This window comes from Lepisosteus platostomus, chromosome 13 (genome assembly GCF_059453375.1).
Source record: "Lepisosteus platostomus isolate fLepPlt1 chromosome 13, fLepPlt1.hap1, whole genome shotgun sequence".
Lineage (NCBI taxonomy): Eukaryota > Metazoa > Chordata > Actinopteri > Semionotiformes > Lepisosteidae > Lepisosteus > Lepisosteus platostomus.
The window spans coordinates 712,878-731,468 of record NC_142623.1 but is presented as its reverse complement, the minus strand read 5'-3'; the positions used below and the strand labels follow the sequence as shown (position 1 = coordinate 731,468).

General features: G+C 53.1%; 1 protein-coding gene across 2 annotated transcripts in view; it reads left to right on the top strand.

Annotated features, from left to right (window-relative positions):
* kcnq4 (potassium voltage-gated channel, KQT-like subfamily, member 4) overlaps positions 1–2,999 on the top strand; it is a 38,642-nt gene extending 35,643 nt beyond the window's left edge. For both annotated transcript variants that reach the window (XM_088602437.1, XM_088602438.1), the window contains 3 exons: positions 1,278–1,409; positions 1,803–1,941; positions 2,654–2,999. In XM_088602437.1, the coding sequence (XP_088458563.1) occupies positions 1,278–1,409; positions 1,803–1,941; positions 2,654–2,866 (484 nt within the window). In that variant the 3' untranslated portion in view covers positions 2,867–2,999. The remainder of the gene's footprint in view (positions 1–1,277; positions 1,410–1,802; positions 1,942–2,653) is intronic.
* Positions 3,000–18,591: the final 15,592 nt, after the last annotated feature.

Genomic DNA, 18,591 nt, shown 5'->3' with positions numbered 1-18,591 from the left:
TGGACAGCGGTGTGGGAAGACTGGCGGTGATTGATCTGCGTGCTGGACAGCGGTGTGGGGGACTGGCTGGTGATTGATCTGCGTGCTGGACAGCGGTGTGGGAAGACTGGGTGGTGATTGATCTGCGTGCTGGACAGCGGTGTGGGGGACTGGCTGGTGATTGATCTGCGTGCTGGACAGCGGTGTGGGGGACTGGCTGGTGATTGATCTGCGTGCTGGACAGCGGTGTGGGGGACTGGCTGGTGATTGATCTGCGTGCTGGACAGCGGTGTGGGGGACTGGCTGGTGATTGATCTGCGTGCTGGACAGCGGTGTGGGAAGACTGGCTGGTGATTGATCTGCGTGCTGGACAGCGGTGTGGGAAGACTGGCGGTGATTGATCTGCGTGCTGGACAGCGGTGTGGGGGACTGGCTGGTGATTGATCTGCGTGCTGGACAGCGGTGTGGGGGACTGGCTGGTGATTGATCTGCGTGCTGGACAGCGGTGTGGGGGACTGGCTGGTGATTGATCTGCGTGCTGGACAGCGGTGTGGGGGACTGGCTGGTGATTGATCTGCGTGCTGGACAGCGGTGTGGGAAGACTGGCGGTGATTGATCTGCGTGCTGGACAGCGGTGTGGGGGACTGGCTGGTGATTGATCTGCGTGCTGGACAGCGGTGTGGGAAGACTGGCTGGTGATTGATCTGCGTGCTGGACAGCGGTGTGGGGGACTGGCGGTGATTGATCTGCGTGCTGGACAGCGGTGTGGGAAGACTGGGTGGTGATTGATCTGCGTGCTGGACAGCGGTGTGGGGGACTGGCTGGTGATTGATCTGCGTGCTGGACAGCGGTGTGGGGGACTGGCTGGTGATTGATCTGCGTGCTGGACAGCGGTGTGGGGGACTGGCTGGTGATTGATCTGCGTGCTGGACAGCGGTGTGGGGGACTGGCTGGTGATTGATCTGCGTGCTGGACAGCGGTGTGGGGGACTGGCTGGTGATTGATCTGCGTGCTGGACAGCGGTGTGGGGGACTGGCTGGTGATTGATCTGCGTGCTGGACAGCAGTGCTGAGCGTGGCGCTGGTGAGCTGTGCCCGTCACCGGTACCCCTGTCTGCTGTCGACAGCAGCAGCCCAGTCTGCCAGGAGGAAGTGGCTGTGGGCTGTCCATGTCAGCAGGCTGCCTGTCTGCGGGAGATGAGCTCAGCACATCCTGGGCGCCGGCTGGCGGGGGGGGGAGGCGGCCGGCGGCAGGCAGGCCTCCGCAGAGCTGACCTCGCGGCTCTTCTCTCACCGCAGGATCCTCAAGTTCCTGGTGGCGAAGCGGAAGTTCAAGGAGACCCTGCGGCCGTACGATGTGAAGGACGTGATCGAGCAGTACTCCGCCGGACACCTGGACATGCTGGGCAGGATCAAGAGCCTGCAGACACGGTACAGCACAATATCGCATGATAAACACGACCGCACACCTCACACAAGAGCCAGCTGACATGGTCACATTCAGGTCTTTGGCCTCCTCTGACCTTTCCACCCACCCTCTGACCTCTGACCTCTGCCCATGTCTGAACCACTGGCCTTCTGCCCGTCCACCCACAGTGTCCTGGGAGCAGAGTGGCAGGAGTGGGACCTTGCCCATGCTCCTTTGTCCTGTGTGGGATGGTTTAGAGCGATGACCTAGAGGCTTGTGAGGAATTCCTGAACGAGATACGGCCTCCATGTGTCTTGCTGTGGCCAACATGGGCGACACACCTCAGAACGCAGGGTCCTGACCCCCTGCCAGCTCTGGGCCGTGCTCGGCAAAAACCCACACGTCTCCTCCCACAGGGTGGACCAGATCGTGGGTCGGGGCGCCATCCAGCCCGACAGGAAGGTTCGGAGCGAGAAGGGGGAGAAGACCCCCCCCGAGCTGGACCCCCTGGATGAGCTGAGCATGATGGGAAGGGTGGTCAAGGTGGAGAAACAGGTGAGATGTGGGGTGAATGTGCACATACCAGTGACATTTGCAGGTAAGAGGAAAAGAGCTGAGTTGCTGTAATTCAGCTGCGAAGCTCAAACTGACACTTCAGCTGCGTCGGTGAATTTCATCTGGCAACTCATTAAGTAATAAGTACATCAGCTACTTGCAGAGCAGAAGATCCCTTTAACGATCAGGGACAAAATTGGGTCCGCTCTACGGCTGCTACTCTGAGACCTGCTTTCGTGCTGAAGCCAAGCCAGCCCTGTCCCGATGTTTCTAACTGAGCTTGAATCACAAGAGGCTCCTGTGGTGGCGTCTTCTACACGAGAGCTTCCGGTTGAGCGCCACAGGGTGGGGTTTCAGAGCTCCTGCTCAGCACCGCAGCTCAGAGGCGATAGGGGTAAAACCCGTCGATTCACAGGATAAGGTTTCCGGAGAGCACCTCCGCTGGTCTCCGTCGTTTACCTCCTCCCTCCCCTGGCGGTTTCTACCTCCTGTCGCTTGTTTCCTGTGTGTTAGAATGCAATCTCAATGGGACCATACTGTCCCGTCTGGCTTCGTGCACTAGTATTGGGCCTGGTTATTTTGGAAGGGTCTTGGGCGGGTTGTCCTGTTTGCCTCGGGCTCGGCTCAGAGCTCAGCTCCGGGGTTGTGTGGAGTTGCGCTGTCTGACGGTCTGGCAGTGAGGGCCTGACTGAGACTCTGTCCCTGGCCGCAGGTGCAGTCCATCGAGCACAAGCTGGACCTCCTGCTCAACTTCTACACGCAGTGCCTGAAGAAGGGCTCTGCCCTCTCGCTGGCCACCATGCCCCTGACCCTGCTGGAGCCCGACCTGACCTCTGACTACCACAGCCCCACCGACCACCAGGAGCTCTTCCCCTCGGCCAACACCCTCAACATCTCCCGCTCGGAGAGCAGCACGCTGGACTGAGGGGACGCACTGCCCAGACCTGTCCCGCACCCTCGTCCTCTCTCTCCTCTCTCTCCTTCCTCCCTTCCTCCCCTCTCTCCTCTCCCTCTCCCTGCTCCTCCTCTCTCTCTCCCTCCCCCTGCCCCTCTTGCCGCACGGCTGCAGCACTGTGGACACGGCCAGTGGCTGACAGACCCCAGGGAGAGGCGCCGGGGTCCTGCGGGACAGACAGAGACCGATGCACGCCGACTATGCAACACTGGATTCTGTGTCTCACTGGTTCTCCCTGTGCTGGTTACTGGACAGGACCGGCCACTGGGCCACTGTTGGTGTCCACCCAGTCGAGAATAATGTTCTAGTGCTTTTTTAATCAGGAGATTCAGTTCCCCTTGGCTCTTTCGAGATTGCTGCCAAAGGCACCTGTCTTTAATAGTCTTCCTACCAGGACAAACTCGGGACATCCTGCCTGATCTTACTGGGCTTCCTATGAATGTCTTCTGTCTTTTTTATAAGGAAAAGAAATATTTAAAATGCACAAAACAGCCCCATTTTCCCGAGAGGCCAGACGGACAGCCGGACCCCTCTTCCTCTTCCACCACCGCCAACGCCATGTGACCCCTGTCTGACCTCCTCCCGCCACCACAGCTTCCCGCTGCACCCAGGGAAACGACAGCCGCGGAGGAAGGTTTCACAGCAGCACTGTGGGGTGGGGGGGGGGTTCTGTGTGTCAGACATGCTGGTCCGAAGAGTTTTCTTTGTTTGGCTTGGTTTCCATAGTGTCCTTGCTCCAGCACTGACCCAGAATAAGCTCTGTTCTGGTGCCCTGTGTCAGTGTTACGGGGGTAGGGTGCAGGACTCTTGAAGCCCTCCCGGATCTGGTTCTGTCGGCTGATGGACAGCACTGGTTCTCCCATCATCACCGTTTCTAGGCTGCTGGAGGTCAGGGTGGACGTTGTGCCAGTAGCACAGAGCTGCACCAGGTTCTTGCCCTCCTGTGGGCAGCCTGGAGCTCATGGGGGCTCCAGCCTGGCACAGTGGCCCAGCCTCCACGATCTGCTGGCACGGCCCAGTTCTGCCCTCGACCGGAGCCCTGCACTTCCCCTCCTCCACGCTCTTTCTCCGGGCTCGTTCCGCTCCCCGCTCACTGCTCAGCTCACGCGCTGCTGTCCCTGAAGTCCCTCCAGCTCCACCCTCCACGCCACCCCACCTCCCTCGCACCCCGCTCACCCCTCGGGACTGAGCGCCTGAGCTGTTCGAGCAGAATCTTACTGATGTTGATTTCTGTTGAGGCATGCACGTTCCATGAAAGTGAAACTAAGAAGGAACTGAACCCCACTGATTGAAATTTTTCCATTTTTGTTTCTGGTAAATGCACACAGTCCCCAGCAGGGGTCAGCCTTCACTTGTGCGCGCAAACACAAACACAAACGCACACGGACACGCCCACCGTAGCTCTGTTATTGAGCGAAACCAGGTATCTGTTAGCACACACCCACACCTTGGCTGGACTGCACCCTCTTACTGAGCTCCCCCCCGCTACTTCAGCTGGTGTCGGCCGGCTGGGTGTGCAGAACCCCCACAGCCCCCTTCCCCCCGACAGCTCAGGGTCCGACCGGGCGCCTCTGTCCCGCTCCTGCTCTGCTCTCTCGCTGTTCTCCCTGCGCTCCCACGTCTGTGAAGATGGCCAGAGAGCGGAGACTCCCAGGCGTGCCGGGAAAGAGTCTGAAGCAATAGAGCCAGGCTATGCAATCAATCTCACACGATGAAGGGCATTGTACACATTAAAAATATGACCTTGTGATCTTTGTGTTGGTTTTTGATATAGACACTGATGGGGATGGGTTTACATTGGTTGTGATTGCGTTGCATCTGAAAGACACCAGGGGGCGATGTTGTTCCTTTATTCTAAAATGTATCCACGTTGACTGTGCCTGTGGGCTTCAGCCTCTGTGGAGACGATTTTCAAAGCTTTCTGCTCTGGAACAAAAATGAGCTTGAGAAGTATTTTCCAGTGTTTAGACGCAAACATATATTCCTGCTGCAGTGCTGGGAATACTGTGACTTTCGAGGTGACTGTGATTTTCGGGGTAATTGCCTGGAAAATATTTCTTGTTTAATTTGGCAAAAACAGAAATCAATCAAAGTCACCAGAAAGCTTTGCAAGTCTGCTCTGCGTCTGGTAAATGAGGGAAACCCCAGTGCTCCTGATCTCATGCACACAAAGCCAAGAGGAGACTTGATGCTGCAGGGCTTGTGAGCAGTGCTGGCCTTGTGGCAGCCTGGGGCAGTGTGATCGTAGCAGGCCGCGGTGCCCAGTGCTGATGTATGTGTCATCTCCTGGGCTTGCAGGAGCTCATCAGAGGGCGGCTCTGAGTGTATTTGACTCACCTGCCTACACATAGTTATTTTTCAATTATCTGGGTACAGAGCAGGGGGTTCTGTTCGAGCTGTGGTGGGGCACAGAGCGCTCAGCGGTTCTTGGACTGAGGAGCTGTGGCGAGACGCACCAGCCCTGACTGGGCTCAGCATGTCCCTGAGCGCGTGCCTCCTGCTGGCTGAGAGCCAGGCGTGCCAGGTCTCAGGAAACTGTGTCTGTGCTGCAGAGACACAGAGTCACAGTTCCTGCTGTGGCAACAGTCTCTGTTCAGAACGTCACCAGCCCAGCCACACAACCGGACTTCACCACACCTGGTGTTGCTGAGTTGCCCGTGGTAGTGTGGCAGGTCACAGTTCATGACCTTTGACTGCTCTGTGCTCATGGCTCTACCATTTTCGCATGGTGGGTCACAGTTCATGACCTTTGACTGCTCTGTGCTCATGGCTCTACCATTTTCGCATGGTGGGTCACAATTCATGACCTTTGACTGCTCTGTGTTCACGGCTCTACCATTTTCGCATGATGGGGCACAGTTCATGACCTTTGACTGCTCTGTGTTCATGGCTCTACCATTTTCGCATGGTGGGGCACAGTTCATGACTTTTGACTGCTCTGTGCTCATGGCTCTACCATTTTCGCATGGTGGGTCACAGTTCATGACTTTGGACTGCTCTGTGCTCAAGGCTCTACCATTTTCGCATGGTGGGTCACAGTTCATGACCTTTGACTGCTCTGTGTTCACGGGTCTACCATTTTCGCATGGTGGGGCACAGTTCATGACCTTTGACTGCTCTGTGCTCATGGCTCTACCATTTTCGCATGGTGGGTCACAATTCATGACCTTTGACTGCTCTGTGTTCACGGCTCTACCATTTTTGTGTGGTGGGGCACAGTTCGACTTTTGACTGCTCTGTGCTCATGGCAATATCATTTTTGTGTGGTGGGGCACAGTTCATGACCCCGCCTGCTCTGCGCTCCCAGCTCTCCCAGCTCTCCCAGCTCTGCTCTCCCATGGTTGTGAGATGGAGACTGCAGGCTGGAAGAGACCTGATCTTGTCCTCAGCCCTAAGGCTGTTGCTTTAGTTTTGAAGTTGAATGCCACAGATGTCATGCTGTGCCTTCAGGAGCCTCATTGTTAACTCCGGGTTGGGTTTTGGGCACCGGCTGGCCGAATTCCCCAGCATGTCGCTCAGCACCTGCCTGCTGCAATGTCTCAGGACGAATCGTTTTAAGGATCCACTATAAGACGCTCCTGGAGCCCTGATGACTAATCTGCACCATACAGCATGCAATCTGGAGCCAATAGAATAGAGAGAAATAAAAGGTTATGGATATAGTTTAGGTCCAATAGAACTTGAAAAATAATTCTAGTAATTACTGTATATTGTTTTTATACCTAGATATGTGAAATGTATGGATTTAATAAATATGTACAACACTGAAATTAGTATAAACATCTTTTTAATGACTCGGTGATTAACAATTAATGCCTAATTAATAGGATCTATGCTCGGAGGTTGCCGTTAGTTGCTAGTTAGGTGGGTGTTGTGCCCCGGGTTGTAGATAATTCGCAGTGGGTCCTTAAAATAGTGTTCCAGTGTTTCACGTTCATTTCCCTGTCCCCGGGCCAAAGGCTGGACTCGCTGCATGGGACAGGAGGGATTGCAGTGGGCCAGTCAAAGAGTGTGTGAACCTCCATCGCAGAGCAGGGGTGGAGGAGTCAGACTCCCGGGCCGCAGCAGGCTGATCCAGTCCTGGTCTTACCAGCAGCGGGGCTTTGGTGCAGATTGCACTGATGAAGCAGAGGGCTGGCTTTAAATTTCCACATTCCTTCACAGCAAGGTAGTAGACCTGAAGCCCCAGGGTGGGTCCTGTTGGACCGGGAGTGGTCCTGTCGGCTGTGAAGCAGGAGTCCTCCTCCCCTGTTGCGACTCTCCCTCCACGCAGGTCTTCCGGCTCTCGAGCCGAGCAGAGCCAGGCCCTGAGCACCGTCGCATGTCCCCACGCGCCCCTGCACGCTGCCCGCCATGCCTGCATGCCCCCCACACCGCCTGCATGCCCGGCATGTCTGCCCCACCCTCCACGCACCCTCCCCGTTCCCCGGCATCTTGTATCCAGTGATAAAAATGGCGGAGTAAATAACGCAGTAAAAGCGATGGAAGTCTTCCAGCTGGCGGCTCGCAGAGATTGCGCCGCCGGTGTCTCGGATTTCAAAAAGAAGGCGGATCGCTTTGAACCGAAACATGAAAAAAGTGTCATGACTGAATATAGTACCTCACTTGATTAACTTATTAACTTATTAATTTATTTGTTTCAATAAACTTTTATGGAGATTTAACCCGTAACATTATTGCACTTGTCTCTTATTTAAATTCTCTGATGTCTGCAGAAGCAGAGTTCACTGGTGCTGCTGCAGTTCCGCTGCTACACATTCTGTGCGGTTCTGGACGCTTTCTTTAATTGAGGTGACTGTTGTAAATGGTTGGGGCCGTGCTTACGACACGGCTGAGTTACTGTGCAGAGTGTGATGTTGCTGTGGATGTACTGATCTATATTGCCATATTACCAAAGTACAGTAAACAATGGAAAGCGTGTGAACTGCTATGTCTGATCATAACCTTCAAGCAGTAAACATGACCAAACTAATTAATTCTTTACTTGAGCTAAACGAACTCCAGTTAATCATTGTCAGCTTTCATGTGGGATGAGGCAGTTGAGAAGCAAGACACAGAGGGATGATAGAAGATAAGAAGCAGTTAGCGCTACTAGAAAGTTCTCTCTGTCATAATGCAGGAATCCAGAACTTACAGGAAGTCTGAGCACTACTGAGACCGAATTTTGGTCTTAAGTAAAGGAGTGTGGTTTTAGATTTGTAGAACTTCTGATTTCCAGTTTATGGTATCCACCAGGCTAGAGAAATGTCCCTGCTTGGAGTCTATCTGGAAAGAGAAAAGATTTCCATTTGTTTGGCGCCTGTTTTAGAATGTAATTTAGTCCTGATGGGGATCTTTTCTTGGATGAAGCAAGGTCCTCTCTTTTCTTTGCTTTATTTGTGCCTTAGCTACAGGGTGGGTTTTGCTTCTGTGTCTGTAAGAGGCAGGAGACGGATACAGATTTATAATTATCCTTACAGAGCTGCAGTAAATCTGTGAGTTATTGTAAGCATCTTTTTGTTTACTTTTTAAGTTTTGCTGCCTTGTTGTTATTTTGCTATTATGCTGTGCTGTGTGATGCTCAGTATTTCTTTATGATGGGACTTGAATAATTGTAAAATTTTAGAATTTTGCTTGCATAGCAAAACGATGCCAGGGCCTGAGCTGAGTTTGATTTTGACTGAGCTTTACTAAATTATTCACAAACCCCTACTGTGTTACTATTCTCAGAGTTGGATCTCCCCATACTTATACTACAATAAAGTGATGAGGGGTAGTCACACAGCAAACATTTGCATCCATCTCAGTGAAGGGTTTTCGCATAGCACATCTTCTATAACAGAGGTTCTCTCTTCACAGCACTGTGCTCTAAAAATGGACTGCCTGCAGCTCATTCTGTCACTAGAGGGAGGATTGCATTGCTTTTCTCGATCACCACTTTGTTCATTTACAAAGCTCAGGTATGTACTGTACCAGACAGGCACATGTGGCGGTGTGGGTCTATCTCTCCCTCTCTCTTCCTGTTTGTCTAACTACAGTATGTCTCCTTCCCTCTAACCTCTTCTTTGCACTTTATTAAAATCATCCACCAAAAAAATGATAGAATGAAGCTTGATTATTTGAAAATATATTGACATATATATAACATATATATCTTTTGATCTGCTTGTAAAAAAACTAACATGAAAAAGGTAAAGGTCTGTGACTGGGCCATGTCAGTGTGCTGGTCTCCACAGGGACTAGAAGAGTCTAGAGCCTGTGACTGGGCTGTGTCAGTGTCCTGGACTGCACAGGGACTAGAAGAGACTGGAGCCCTGTGACTGGGCTGTATCAGTGTCCTGGACTCCGCAGGGACTAGAAGAGTCTAGAGCCTGTGACTGGGCTGTGTCAGTGTCCTGGACTCCACAGGGACTAGAAGAGTCCAGAGCCCTGTGACTGGGCTGTGTCAGTGTGCTGGACTCCACAGGGACTAGAAGAGTCTAGAGCCCTGTGACTGGGCTGTGTCAGTGTGCTGGACTCCACAGGGACTAGAAGAGTCTAGAGCCTGTGACTGGGCTGTGTCAGTGTGCTGGACTCCACAGGGACTAGAAGAGTCCAGAGCCTGTGACTGGGCTGTGTTACTGTCCTGGACTCCACAGGGACTAGAAGAGTCCAGAGCGCTGTGACTGGGCTGTGTCAGTATACTGGACTCCACAGGGACTAGAAGAGTCTAGATCCTGTGACTGGGCTGTGTCAGTGTCCTGGACTCCGCAGGGACTAGAAGAGTCCAGAGCCTGTGACTGGGCTGTGTCAGTGTACTGGACTCCACAGGGACTAGAAGAGTCTAGAGCCCTGTGACTGGGCTGTGTCAGTGTGCTGGACTCCACAGGGACTAGAAGAGTCTAGAGCCCTGTGACTGGGCTGTGTCAGTGTGCTGGACTCCACAGGGACTAGAAGAGTCTAGAGCCTGTGACTGGGCTGTGTCAGTGTGCTGGACTCCACAGGGAGTAGAAGAGTCTAGAGCCATGTGACTGGGCTGTGTCAGTGTACTGGACTCCACGGGGACTAGAAGAGTCTAGAGCCTGTGACTGGGCTGTGTCAGTATACTGGACTCCACAGGGACTAGAAGAGTCTAGAGCCTGTGACTGGGCTGCGTCAGTGTCCTGGACTCCACAGGGACTAGAAGAGTCCAGAGCCCTGTGACTGGGCTGTGTCAGTGTCCTGGACTCCACAGGGACTAGAAGAGTCCAGAGCCCTGTGACTGGGCTGTGTCAGTGTGCTGGACTCCACAGGGACTAGAAGAGTCTAGAGCCCTGTGACTGGGCTGTGTCAGTGTGCTGGACTCCACAGGGACTAGAAGAGTCTAGAGCCCTGTGACTGGGCTGTGTCAGTGTGCTGGACTCCACAGGGACTAGAAGAGTCTAGAGCCCTGTGACTGGGCTGTGTCAGTGTGCTGGACTCCACAGGGACTAGAAGAGTCTAGAGCCATGTGACTGGGCTGTGTCAGTGTACTGGACTCCACGGGGACTAGAAGAGTCTAGAGCCTGTGACTGGGCTGTGTCAGTATACTGGACTCCACGGGGACTAGAAGAGTCTAGATCCTGTGACTGGGCTGTGTCAGTGTCCTGGACTCCGCAGGGACTAGAAGAGTCCAGAGCCTGTGACTGGGCTGTGTCAGTGTACTGGACTCCACAGGGACTAGAAGAGTCTAGAGCCCTGTGACTGGGCTGTGTCAGTGTGCTGGACTCCACATTCTCACTCTGTACGTGTTCATTTTGCTTGTTGCCTGTCTGGGCTCAGCACATCCATGTCCTGCAGCAGCCGTTGCTCCTGTGAGTCTCTAATTGCTCTCTATTCTGTAACGCTCACCTTTTAGCTTTGCCCTTCATTCCTATCAAAGAAGACCCTGCCATAACTGTGTCTTCATCTTCTGGTAAGTAGGCCCTCCAGCACAGTGGCTGTGCACACGTCTGCACCCAGGCTGAAGGACTGCAGACAGACGGGGGGAGTCTGCTGAGCACATGCCTGCATCTTCGTGTCGGTTTCTTGCAAGAGGAGCAGAACAGGTGTGTCCAGAAACTCCTGGATTCGGCTGAGGCTCCGGGACAGAGCGGTCAGAATCCCAGGGCCACAGATTTCCAGCTGACCACTTGCAGACAGGGCCAACAATTTAACACTTCAAGAGCAGAAGCATTTAAGGAGATGAAATGAATCTTCAGGCCTGATCGATTAAGGGGACCATCACTGCTTGATTGAGGCCAGGGGACTGTGCTCGTGTTTCTGGAGGGAGGGTGTGATGGAATAATACGACACAGACTGGGGAGAAGATAACAGAGGCTCATCAATAAACAAGGAGCCTTGTGTGTAGGATCCTAGGACTGAAAAGTGCAGTAAATTGCTAATTAATGAAAGGGCTGGCGAAACCAGAAAGCTAGAGATATGGTTTGACTGTGGGGCAGTGAGCTGGTTGTGTCCTTTGTGTGGTGAGACACAGTTCCAGTGAAACCAGGGCTGATGAGTTATTCTGGGAAAGGCTGCCCCTCTCTCAGCCCTGGCTCTCCCTGATGCCGGAAGACAAGCACTCTTTCAGAATGAAATGAGGAAAATGAAATGGATTCTAATTTTGACTAAGCCTGAGAGGTCAGAGGAAACAATATACTGAGGGCAGCAGCATTAGTGATGGCCTGTGTAGTCCAACACAATACAGCTGGCACTGCAGAGCTCCTTCTCGCCCGAACCGTGCGCAGTAGACTCTTCTCAAGGAGCAGCACAGCTGGCCTTGTGCCGAACGCCCACTCCTGATGCACACAAGCTCTTTCAGGCAGGATCTGCGGTTTGAAAATCCCCTGCAGCATTTAACTCGCTGGCTTGTGCGCTGTGCGCTGTGCGCTGTGCGCTGTGCTCTGTGTGTTGTGTGTTGTGTGTTGTGCGCTGTGATCTGTGTGCTGTGTGCTGTGTGTGCCCATTCTGCACAAAGGGGTTTGTCCGAGTTGCTTGTTGAGGACCTGGAGTCTGGTCATGCGTGTGTCCCAGGTGTCTCGGCCCTGACCAGCCCACTCCATTGTCCAGACAGGGGGGTTCAGACACCTGGACAGGCTGGTTGGAGATGGAACGGGATGAATGAGAAACTCGGGCCTCTCTGAGACTCTGGAATATGTAGGATTCAGAGCAGAGGCGCCTGGGAGAGATGTATTGAGAAGTGCGAAATTGTGGAAAATAATCCTGCCTTCCGAATTCCAGAGGTTTGGCAACGCAGCCGGAATGCAGGGAAGAACGCTGGAAAAGCCACAGTCTCCCTAGATAAGACAGGTACAGGGTGTCTCCTGCCTCGTCTCCACCCAAACCGCGTGTGCAGCCGGAGCAGCTGAGAGCTGTGCTCCCACGTCGGGGTGACCGGTGCGGGAACACAGCAGTCCGCAGTCTGCCCAGCCAGGCCCGTCGGCCCAGTTCAGCACAGACACGTCCGTGTGCGAGAGGCCACTTGTCTCCTGCGTTCTCTTGGGCACCGATAGTCAACATGAGAACGTTAATAAACGAGAGGAGGCCATTCCCGTCACCCAGCTTGTTTGACAGCTGTGTGGTGTAAAGATTTCATCCAGCTGTTCCAGGACGGATCCAGCAGCATGGCTGTGCTGTCTGTTCCAAACACCTGCCACTCTGGGTGTAAAGCGTCTCGTAATTGACTTCTTCTGCATTTGCTCGTGTGCCCTCTGGCCTGAGCTTCGTCAGCAGGCTTGTCGGCACGGGCGGTGTCTGTGCTGGAGCCCGCTGGCGGCTCGGCTCTGTTTCCAAGCCTCCCCTGCTGCGGTGGCACCCAGGTCTCTCACAGGGGGCACAGGGCTCGGGCACATGCCCGCTGATCCCTTTACAGACTCGTGTCCATGCAGTCGGGCTAAGCGTCCTGGCTCCCGGTGCTGGAAAGCCACAGTCCCGCAGGCCTTGCAGGGAATCACAATCCTAAACAACCCCGGACATGGGAGGAGGCTGGGAAAAGGGGGACCTCATGGCTCTCCGCGCTGTGAGGATCCCTGCCAGGTGCCGACCGCAGACAGCCAAGGCCACCCCTCTGTGTCCCGGGCTGGGAGGGCTGGCCGAAGCTCGCCGTATCGAGATTATTATGTCTGGTTTGAGCTTTTTTTCCATTCTTTTTGCTCTTCTCTGTTTTCACCGCAGAGATAGAGTATCTGTGGAATTCTGGGAATGCACATGCAGAGACACAGCAGGCTGTGTGACTCCCAGCTGGCCCAGAGCAACAGGGGACTGACCTGGCTCTGGCCCAGTTGAGGCCTGGGACTGGTCTGAGACTGGCCTGGAGATGGGTTACTTTAGCTGGGGGTCAGTGCAATACAAGGTAGCCTGGACCTCTGAACCCCAGAGGAGTTCAGCTCCCCCTCTCTGTCTCTCTCACTCCTTTATTTCTGTCTCCCTTCTTCTCTTGCCCGGTTTCGCCATGTCCCTCTTCCTCCCCCTCGCCCCCTCTCGTCAGTCTCTCCCTCTCTCCTTCCCTCTGGGGCTGTCTGAGAGGCGGGACACCAGGAATGCAGCGATAAAGCAGAGTCACAGTTTCCCTGTGTGGAGCTGCTTTCCATATAAAGTAATGTTCCTTTGTTTGTTTATTCCTGCCCTCCATTACGATCCAGAGAGCCAGACTGTGAGGTACATGGTCTAGGTGCAGTATACTGTAAATATTAACAGAATAACTGCAGAAATGGCACTGTTATTGCCAGTGTGTGACGTGGAGAACTGTACTTTACAGTGGCTGTTCAGTATTGGATTTTGTTTTTAGACATAGATGCTATATCAGTGATAGACCAGCCCAATATAGCGCAAGGCAACTGTACCCCAACACTTTCTGCAGGGCGGGGCAGGGGTGAGGAAAGAGCAGGCTGTTCGGACCCTCGCACTCGCCAGAGGACTCAAGGGTTTTCATTCAGCTGCTCGTTGAAGAATCCTGAGGACCCGACTTCAGCGGCCTGTTTCAGACCCCCACTGCTCTCTGTGTAAGGATGTGCTCTCTTCAATGCAATTTCCCCCTTGCTCCCGGGGCCCTGGGTTCACAGGAGTCCTGTGATCTGTCTTTGACACTGGATGTATATGCTCCTGACTGGTCCCTCTGTAGTCTTCCCAGGAAACGGACAGGGAAGTGTTTTTGAGTCGTTCCTTTGCGTCGGACTCCTGCCTGAGATGAGATTCACCTGCGGCCCTTCCTCAGGGAAAGCGTCCTGGGACCCTGTGGAATTCGGGTGGGTGGTCCGCAGCTCCTTGTCGATGCCGTGTTGTTCTGTTTCTCCTGAGGTTGCCATGGCGCTGCGCTCATGCAGTCACCGCGGAAACGGGCTCCCAGTGTCACGAAGGCTGCAGTGCGAGACCCGAGCCGAGACAATGGAGCAACAGATTCTCTGATGACCTCAAAGAAGGCTTTGTCCAGGGCCCAGCCAGGAAAATCTCACTCCTGCGTTTGTCACAGACCCCGCCGGGCCAGCTGCTCTGGAAAAGCAGACTCACAGATCGTACCCCTTTGATAAGAGAACAGAGCTCCAGAGGGAGGGCAAAAACACAGTGGAACGCACAAAACGTTGTATCTGTCACAGAACAATAAGAGCAGATTCCCCTGAGAACTCTTTGAACTGGATAAAACGTTGTTATAAAAACATCTTGACCAAACCGGGCTGTGCACCTCAGGACAGACATTCCCAGCGTGCTGTAGCGCTGACTGCCCCGATCATTCCCACACATTCCCACATAAACACATGCCTTCCAGACAGGCAGAGCAGCAGGTTCTCCTCCTCATTGACCTCGTGGGCCCAGTTAGTGCTGTGTGCAGCTCAGGTCCTGGAGAGAGCCGGACCAGCGAGCCTGCAGTTCTCCGCACACTGTAGTTGAAGGAGCCAGGCCACACTGTGCCCACGGGTTGTATCAAGAGAGAAGAGACTGAAGACAGGGCTGCAGAGCTCCGGGGCTTCTGGCTGAATCCTTCAGGAGGGTCCTTGAGCTGATGAACAGCTGCAGCCAAACAGCGTCGTCTCACCTGCTGCCTTGTGAAGTTCTGATTCTCATCTGGAGGGAGCAGCACTGCCTGCACTTCAGCACTGGGGCATCAGGGCATCTTTCTGAAGAGCTCCGGGGCAAGAGCTTTGTTTCGTCACAACTGAAGGACCGTTTGTGATCCCCAGCACTCTAACAGGTGCTACTGCCCTGGACCTCCCGGTTCTGTGGCTCAAGGCTCACGTGCCTGACAGGAGTGGGTCCCTGAATTAAAGGGGTTAGTGTGGTGCTGACTGCAGGACCCCGAGGCTCCTGGTGTTTTAACAGCCCAGCCTCAGAGATGTTCTGCCAGGAGTGTGTGTGTTTGTCAGTCTTCTAATGTTTAATAAAAGAATAACAAAACCTGGCATGACATCCAGATTCTGTAGCTAGCTTGTTTTCTTAGTAATTTGCATTTCAAAGTTGCTCTTTCAATCTGGAGAGGAAGTGGCTGTTATTTTTGGATCTGCGATTTTGCCTTGGAGTGGTAAAAGTTGTCCTGCAGGATCTGCAAAAACCCCCAACAAGGAGCACATTTTAGTTTGGAACGGTGGTAAGAATATGCTGCTATTCTTCAGCAGTTACATAAAAACTTCTGGGAAGTGTATTTGCAACTAATGGCAGGAAGTATGTCTTTACACAAAGCGTGGTGGGAGCCTGGAACAAGCTACTCAGCCATGTTGTTGAAACTGACACCCTGGTTTCCTTTGTGAAATAGCTGGATGAGACCCTCAGAATAATCAGATACAGAGCAATCCAACAGGCTAGATCTGACAAACGCTCTCTCATTTGTAATCTTGTGTTCTGGTACATTAGTAAGAATTTCACTTGTGTTACTTCTGGGCTTTTGGAAGCATTGGTGGTCATCCACTGGGGTTGCAGACTGAGCTGTGGCTCAGCGGTGAGCTTGTCCTAAATAAGGTATAGGTTCTGTCTTCATCTGTTGCATTTGTAATGCTTCTCAGTATATAAATAAGAATCTAAATATCTCATAATTCCAAAATACAATTCTTATAATTCCCTTAACAGTATTCCAAATCCTAAATGTAATTTTGCTGTCTTCTCTCATTGTATATTTGCTTTCTGTAAAGCGCTTTGAGAGGACACTTTTTAAGGCTCTACATGAAATGCTTATTATATTAGTAATGCGTTGTTTGTGCGGACATGGATCGGGGGGCTCAGAGTGTGGGCGCAGCCCTGTCTGCTTCCTGGCTGGAGATCCCCTCTTCCCTGTCATCAGACCTGAGGCAGGGAGGTCAAGACTCAGCCTGTCCCAAGCAGCCAGACAGGAGCACCCAGCTCCTCCTACCACACGCACAGGTAGTGCAGCCCTGAGCAAACAGCCGGAAGCTGTGTGGAGCACGACAGGGGGATATAAGAACATCACGAGCTCCAGCTGTGTTGACACGGAGATTTCCAGGGCTTGGCTCTGTCTTGTGGATCAATAATCCTTTATTTGACAAGACCTTCCCCTGCACAGTGACACCCCGGCCAGCAGGGCAGGTGGCAGGAAGACGAGATTCACACAGCTGTATCGCTCGTGTGAATGTCCAAATGCCGAGAGGCTGCACAGTGTGTTCACTGCGTTTGTGCACAGGTGTGTAGAAATGGAGGCTCCCCTAGCTCAGCCTGTGGGACAGGTGTACCTCTCTCCCTTCGGCCTCCTGCTCTCTGTAGCCTGTCTCTGGACTCAGCACAGCTCCTGCAGGAAGGATGACTGGTGTTTGCTGAGCTGTTGGAGGACAGTGGCCGTGACGCAACTGCTTGATGGGAAAAGAGAAGCTGAGACAATTTTTTCTGATGATGTTGCTGCTTTTCACTTCTCCTGTCTGACAGGGGCTTTGTCATTCCGAAATGAGCATGAACTGGGGCTCTGGAGCAAGAGAGCAGAGAGCCTGTAATACAGAACATTGCACAGAGTGCGTAACACACAGAACATAGTGCTGTGGGACTGTAACACAGTGGATTGCCCAGATTAAAATGAAGCAGTGTGTTAATTAGTGAGCAAGTTGAAAATGTACTCACACTGACACTGGACAATTGTGTAAGGGTGGGGTTTTGCTTGCAAAAAAAATCATGTAATGGTCAGAACTGAGGTTTAGCTCAATGGATCTTTACTTTAGAAGTTCTGTGTGGGTGTCAAAACATCACATACCATTCCTAACATCAGCACTCGCTGTTGACAACATTCTGTCTGCGTGTCTCCTCCAGCCACAGTTTATTGTGTCTACGGGCTATGGTGTCTGGGGAAAGGGATATCTTCGGTGTGCGCGCTTGCGTGTACTCCCAACAGGCACTGTCAACAGGGGTTCGCTTGTTGAATATGACCTGCGGAGGATCAGTGCGTGCGCACACACTGGAGACATACAGTAGCTGTTTTCACACCATCTTGGTTGGTGGACAGAGCACACTCTTTTCCTGCCTTCTGCATGTTCGCTTGCATAGGAGTGGGGCGCTTGGAAGGCCGGGCAGTGCAGGATAGGGCCGTGTTTGTGCCACCTCCAGTTTGTGCCAGGCGATTTGTCTGCTGTAGCATTGTCCCTGCTCATTTTCATATGGCATGGCAGGGCCACGTGGTGGGTCTGTGTGCCCGAGTCTCTCTGTCCTGCCCTGGACATCTGACACTCCAGGTGACCTTTTTCTCTGCACATTACTGCCACAGCATCTTGCTCAACACAGATTCCACTGGTGTGAGCTGGCCCTTGCACAACCGCTGCACGGAGCTCTATACCAGCGCAGCGTATGTGCAGCCGTGACTCAGCCTGCCCTGCCAGTAGGTGATCATATACATCCTGTGAGTCACTGGAGTCATGTGGCGGGCCTCATGATATTGGGGTGTCCTGCTGAATCAGCCCATTGTCGGTGACCCTGGAGGGACCTTCTGGGGGCGAGCTGGCTGGCTGTCTGGTGTCTGTGATGGGGTCTTGTTTCGGAGTGGCTGAGCCATCAGGCACTCGCACGAGCAGACCTCGATTCCTGCCCTCGCTGAGCTCACTTGCTGTTGTTGCCGTTGCGGGTGGATGGAATTTTAGTCACAGAAATCTGAGAAATAAAGAGTAAGTCAATGCCTTACTTTCGGGTAGCCAGGTGCTGAGGCTCTGATGGGTAAAGACTGACAAACTGTGGTTCCTAATGTTACCTTTCACTGTGCTGATGTCTTCATCAACATTCCCTGTTTTGAGTTACGAGATGCTCAAGGTGTTATTGTCTGCCCACAGCTGTATTTGCAGAAGATATGTGTGTACTGGCGTCTCCACTCCAAACTGGGGGCACTGGGGGAACCAGAGAGGCCCACTGTACCACAGTCCCACTGTCCAGAATCCTGCTGCAGGATTTTTAGAAGAGCAGAGTGCGAGGATGTGCAGAGTGTGAGGAAGAGCAGTGTGTGAGGGTGGGCAGGGCGTGAGGAAGAGCAGGGAGTGAGGGTGGGCAGGGTGTGAGGAAGAGCAGGGAGTGAGGAAGAGCAGGGTGTGAGGGTCTTTGCTTTGTATAGAAACTGCAGCACCTCTGATCTTGCTCAGTGCCTGACAGCAGCAGAGGATATACAGGCAATAATCCAAAGGAAATCCAGAGCTACCGCACAGGTGTTCCACCTGCTGCTCGAGCAAATGACTTCCGCAGCTGGCTTCAGAAGAGGACACGAGCGTTCAGTTCCGTCGAGCACTGCAGGTGTAAAGCAGTGTCATGACACCGTCTGCCCACTTGGGGGCAGC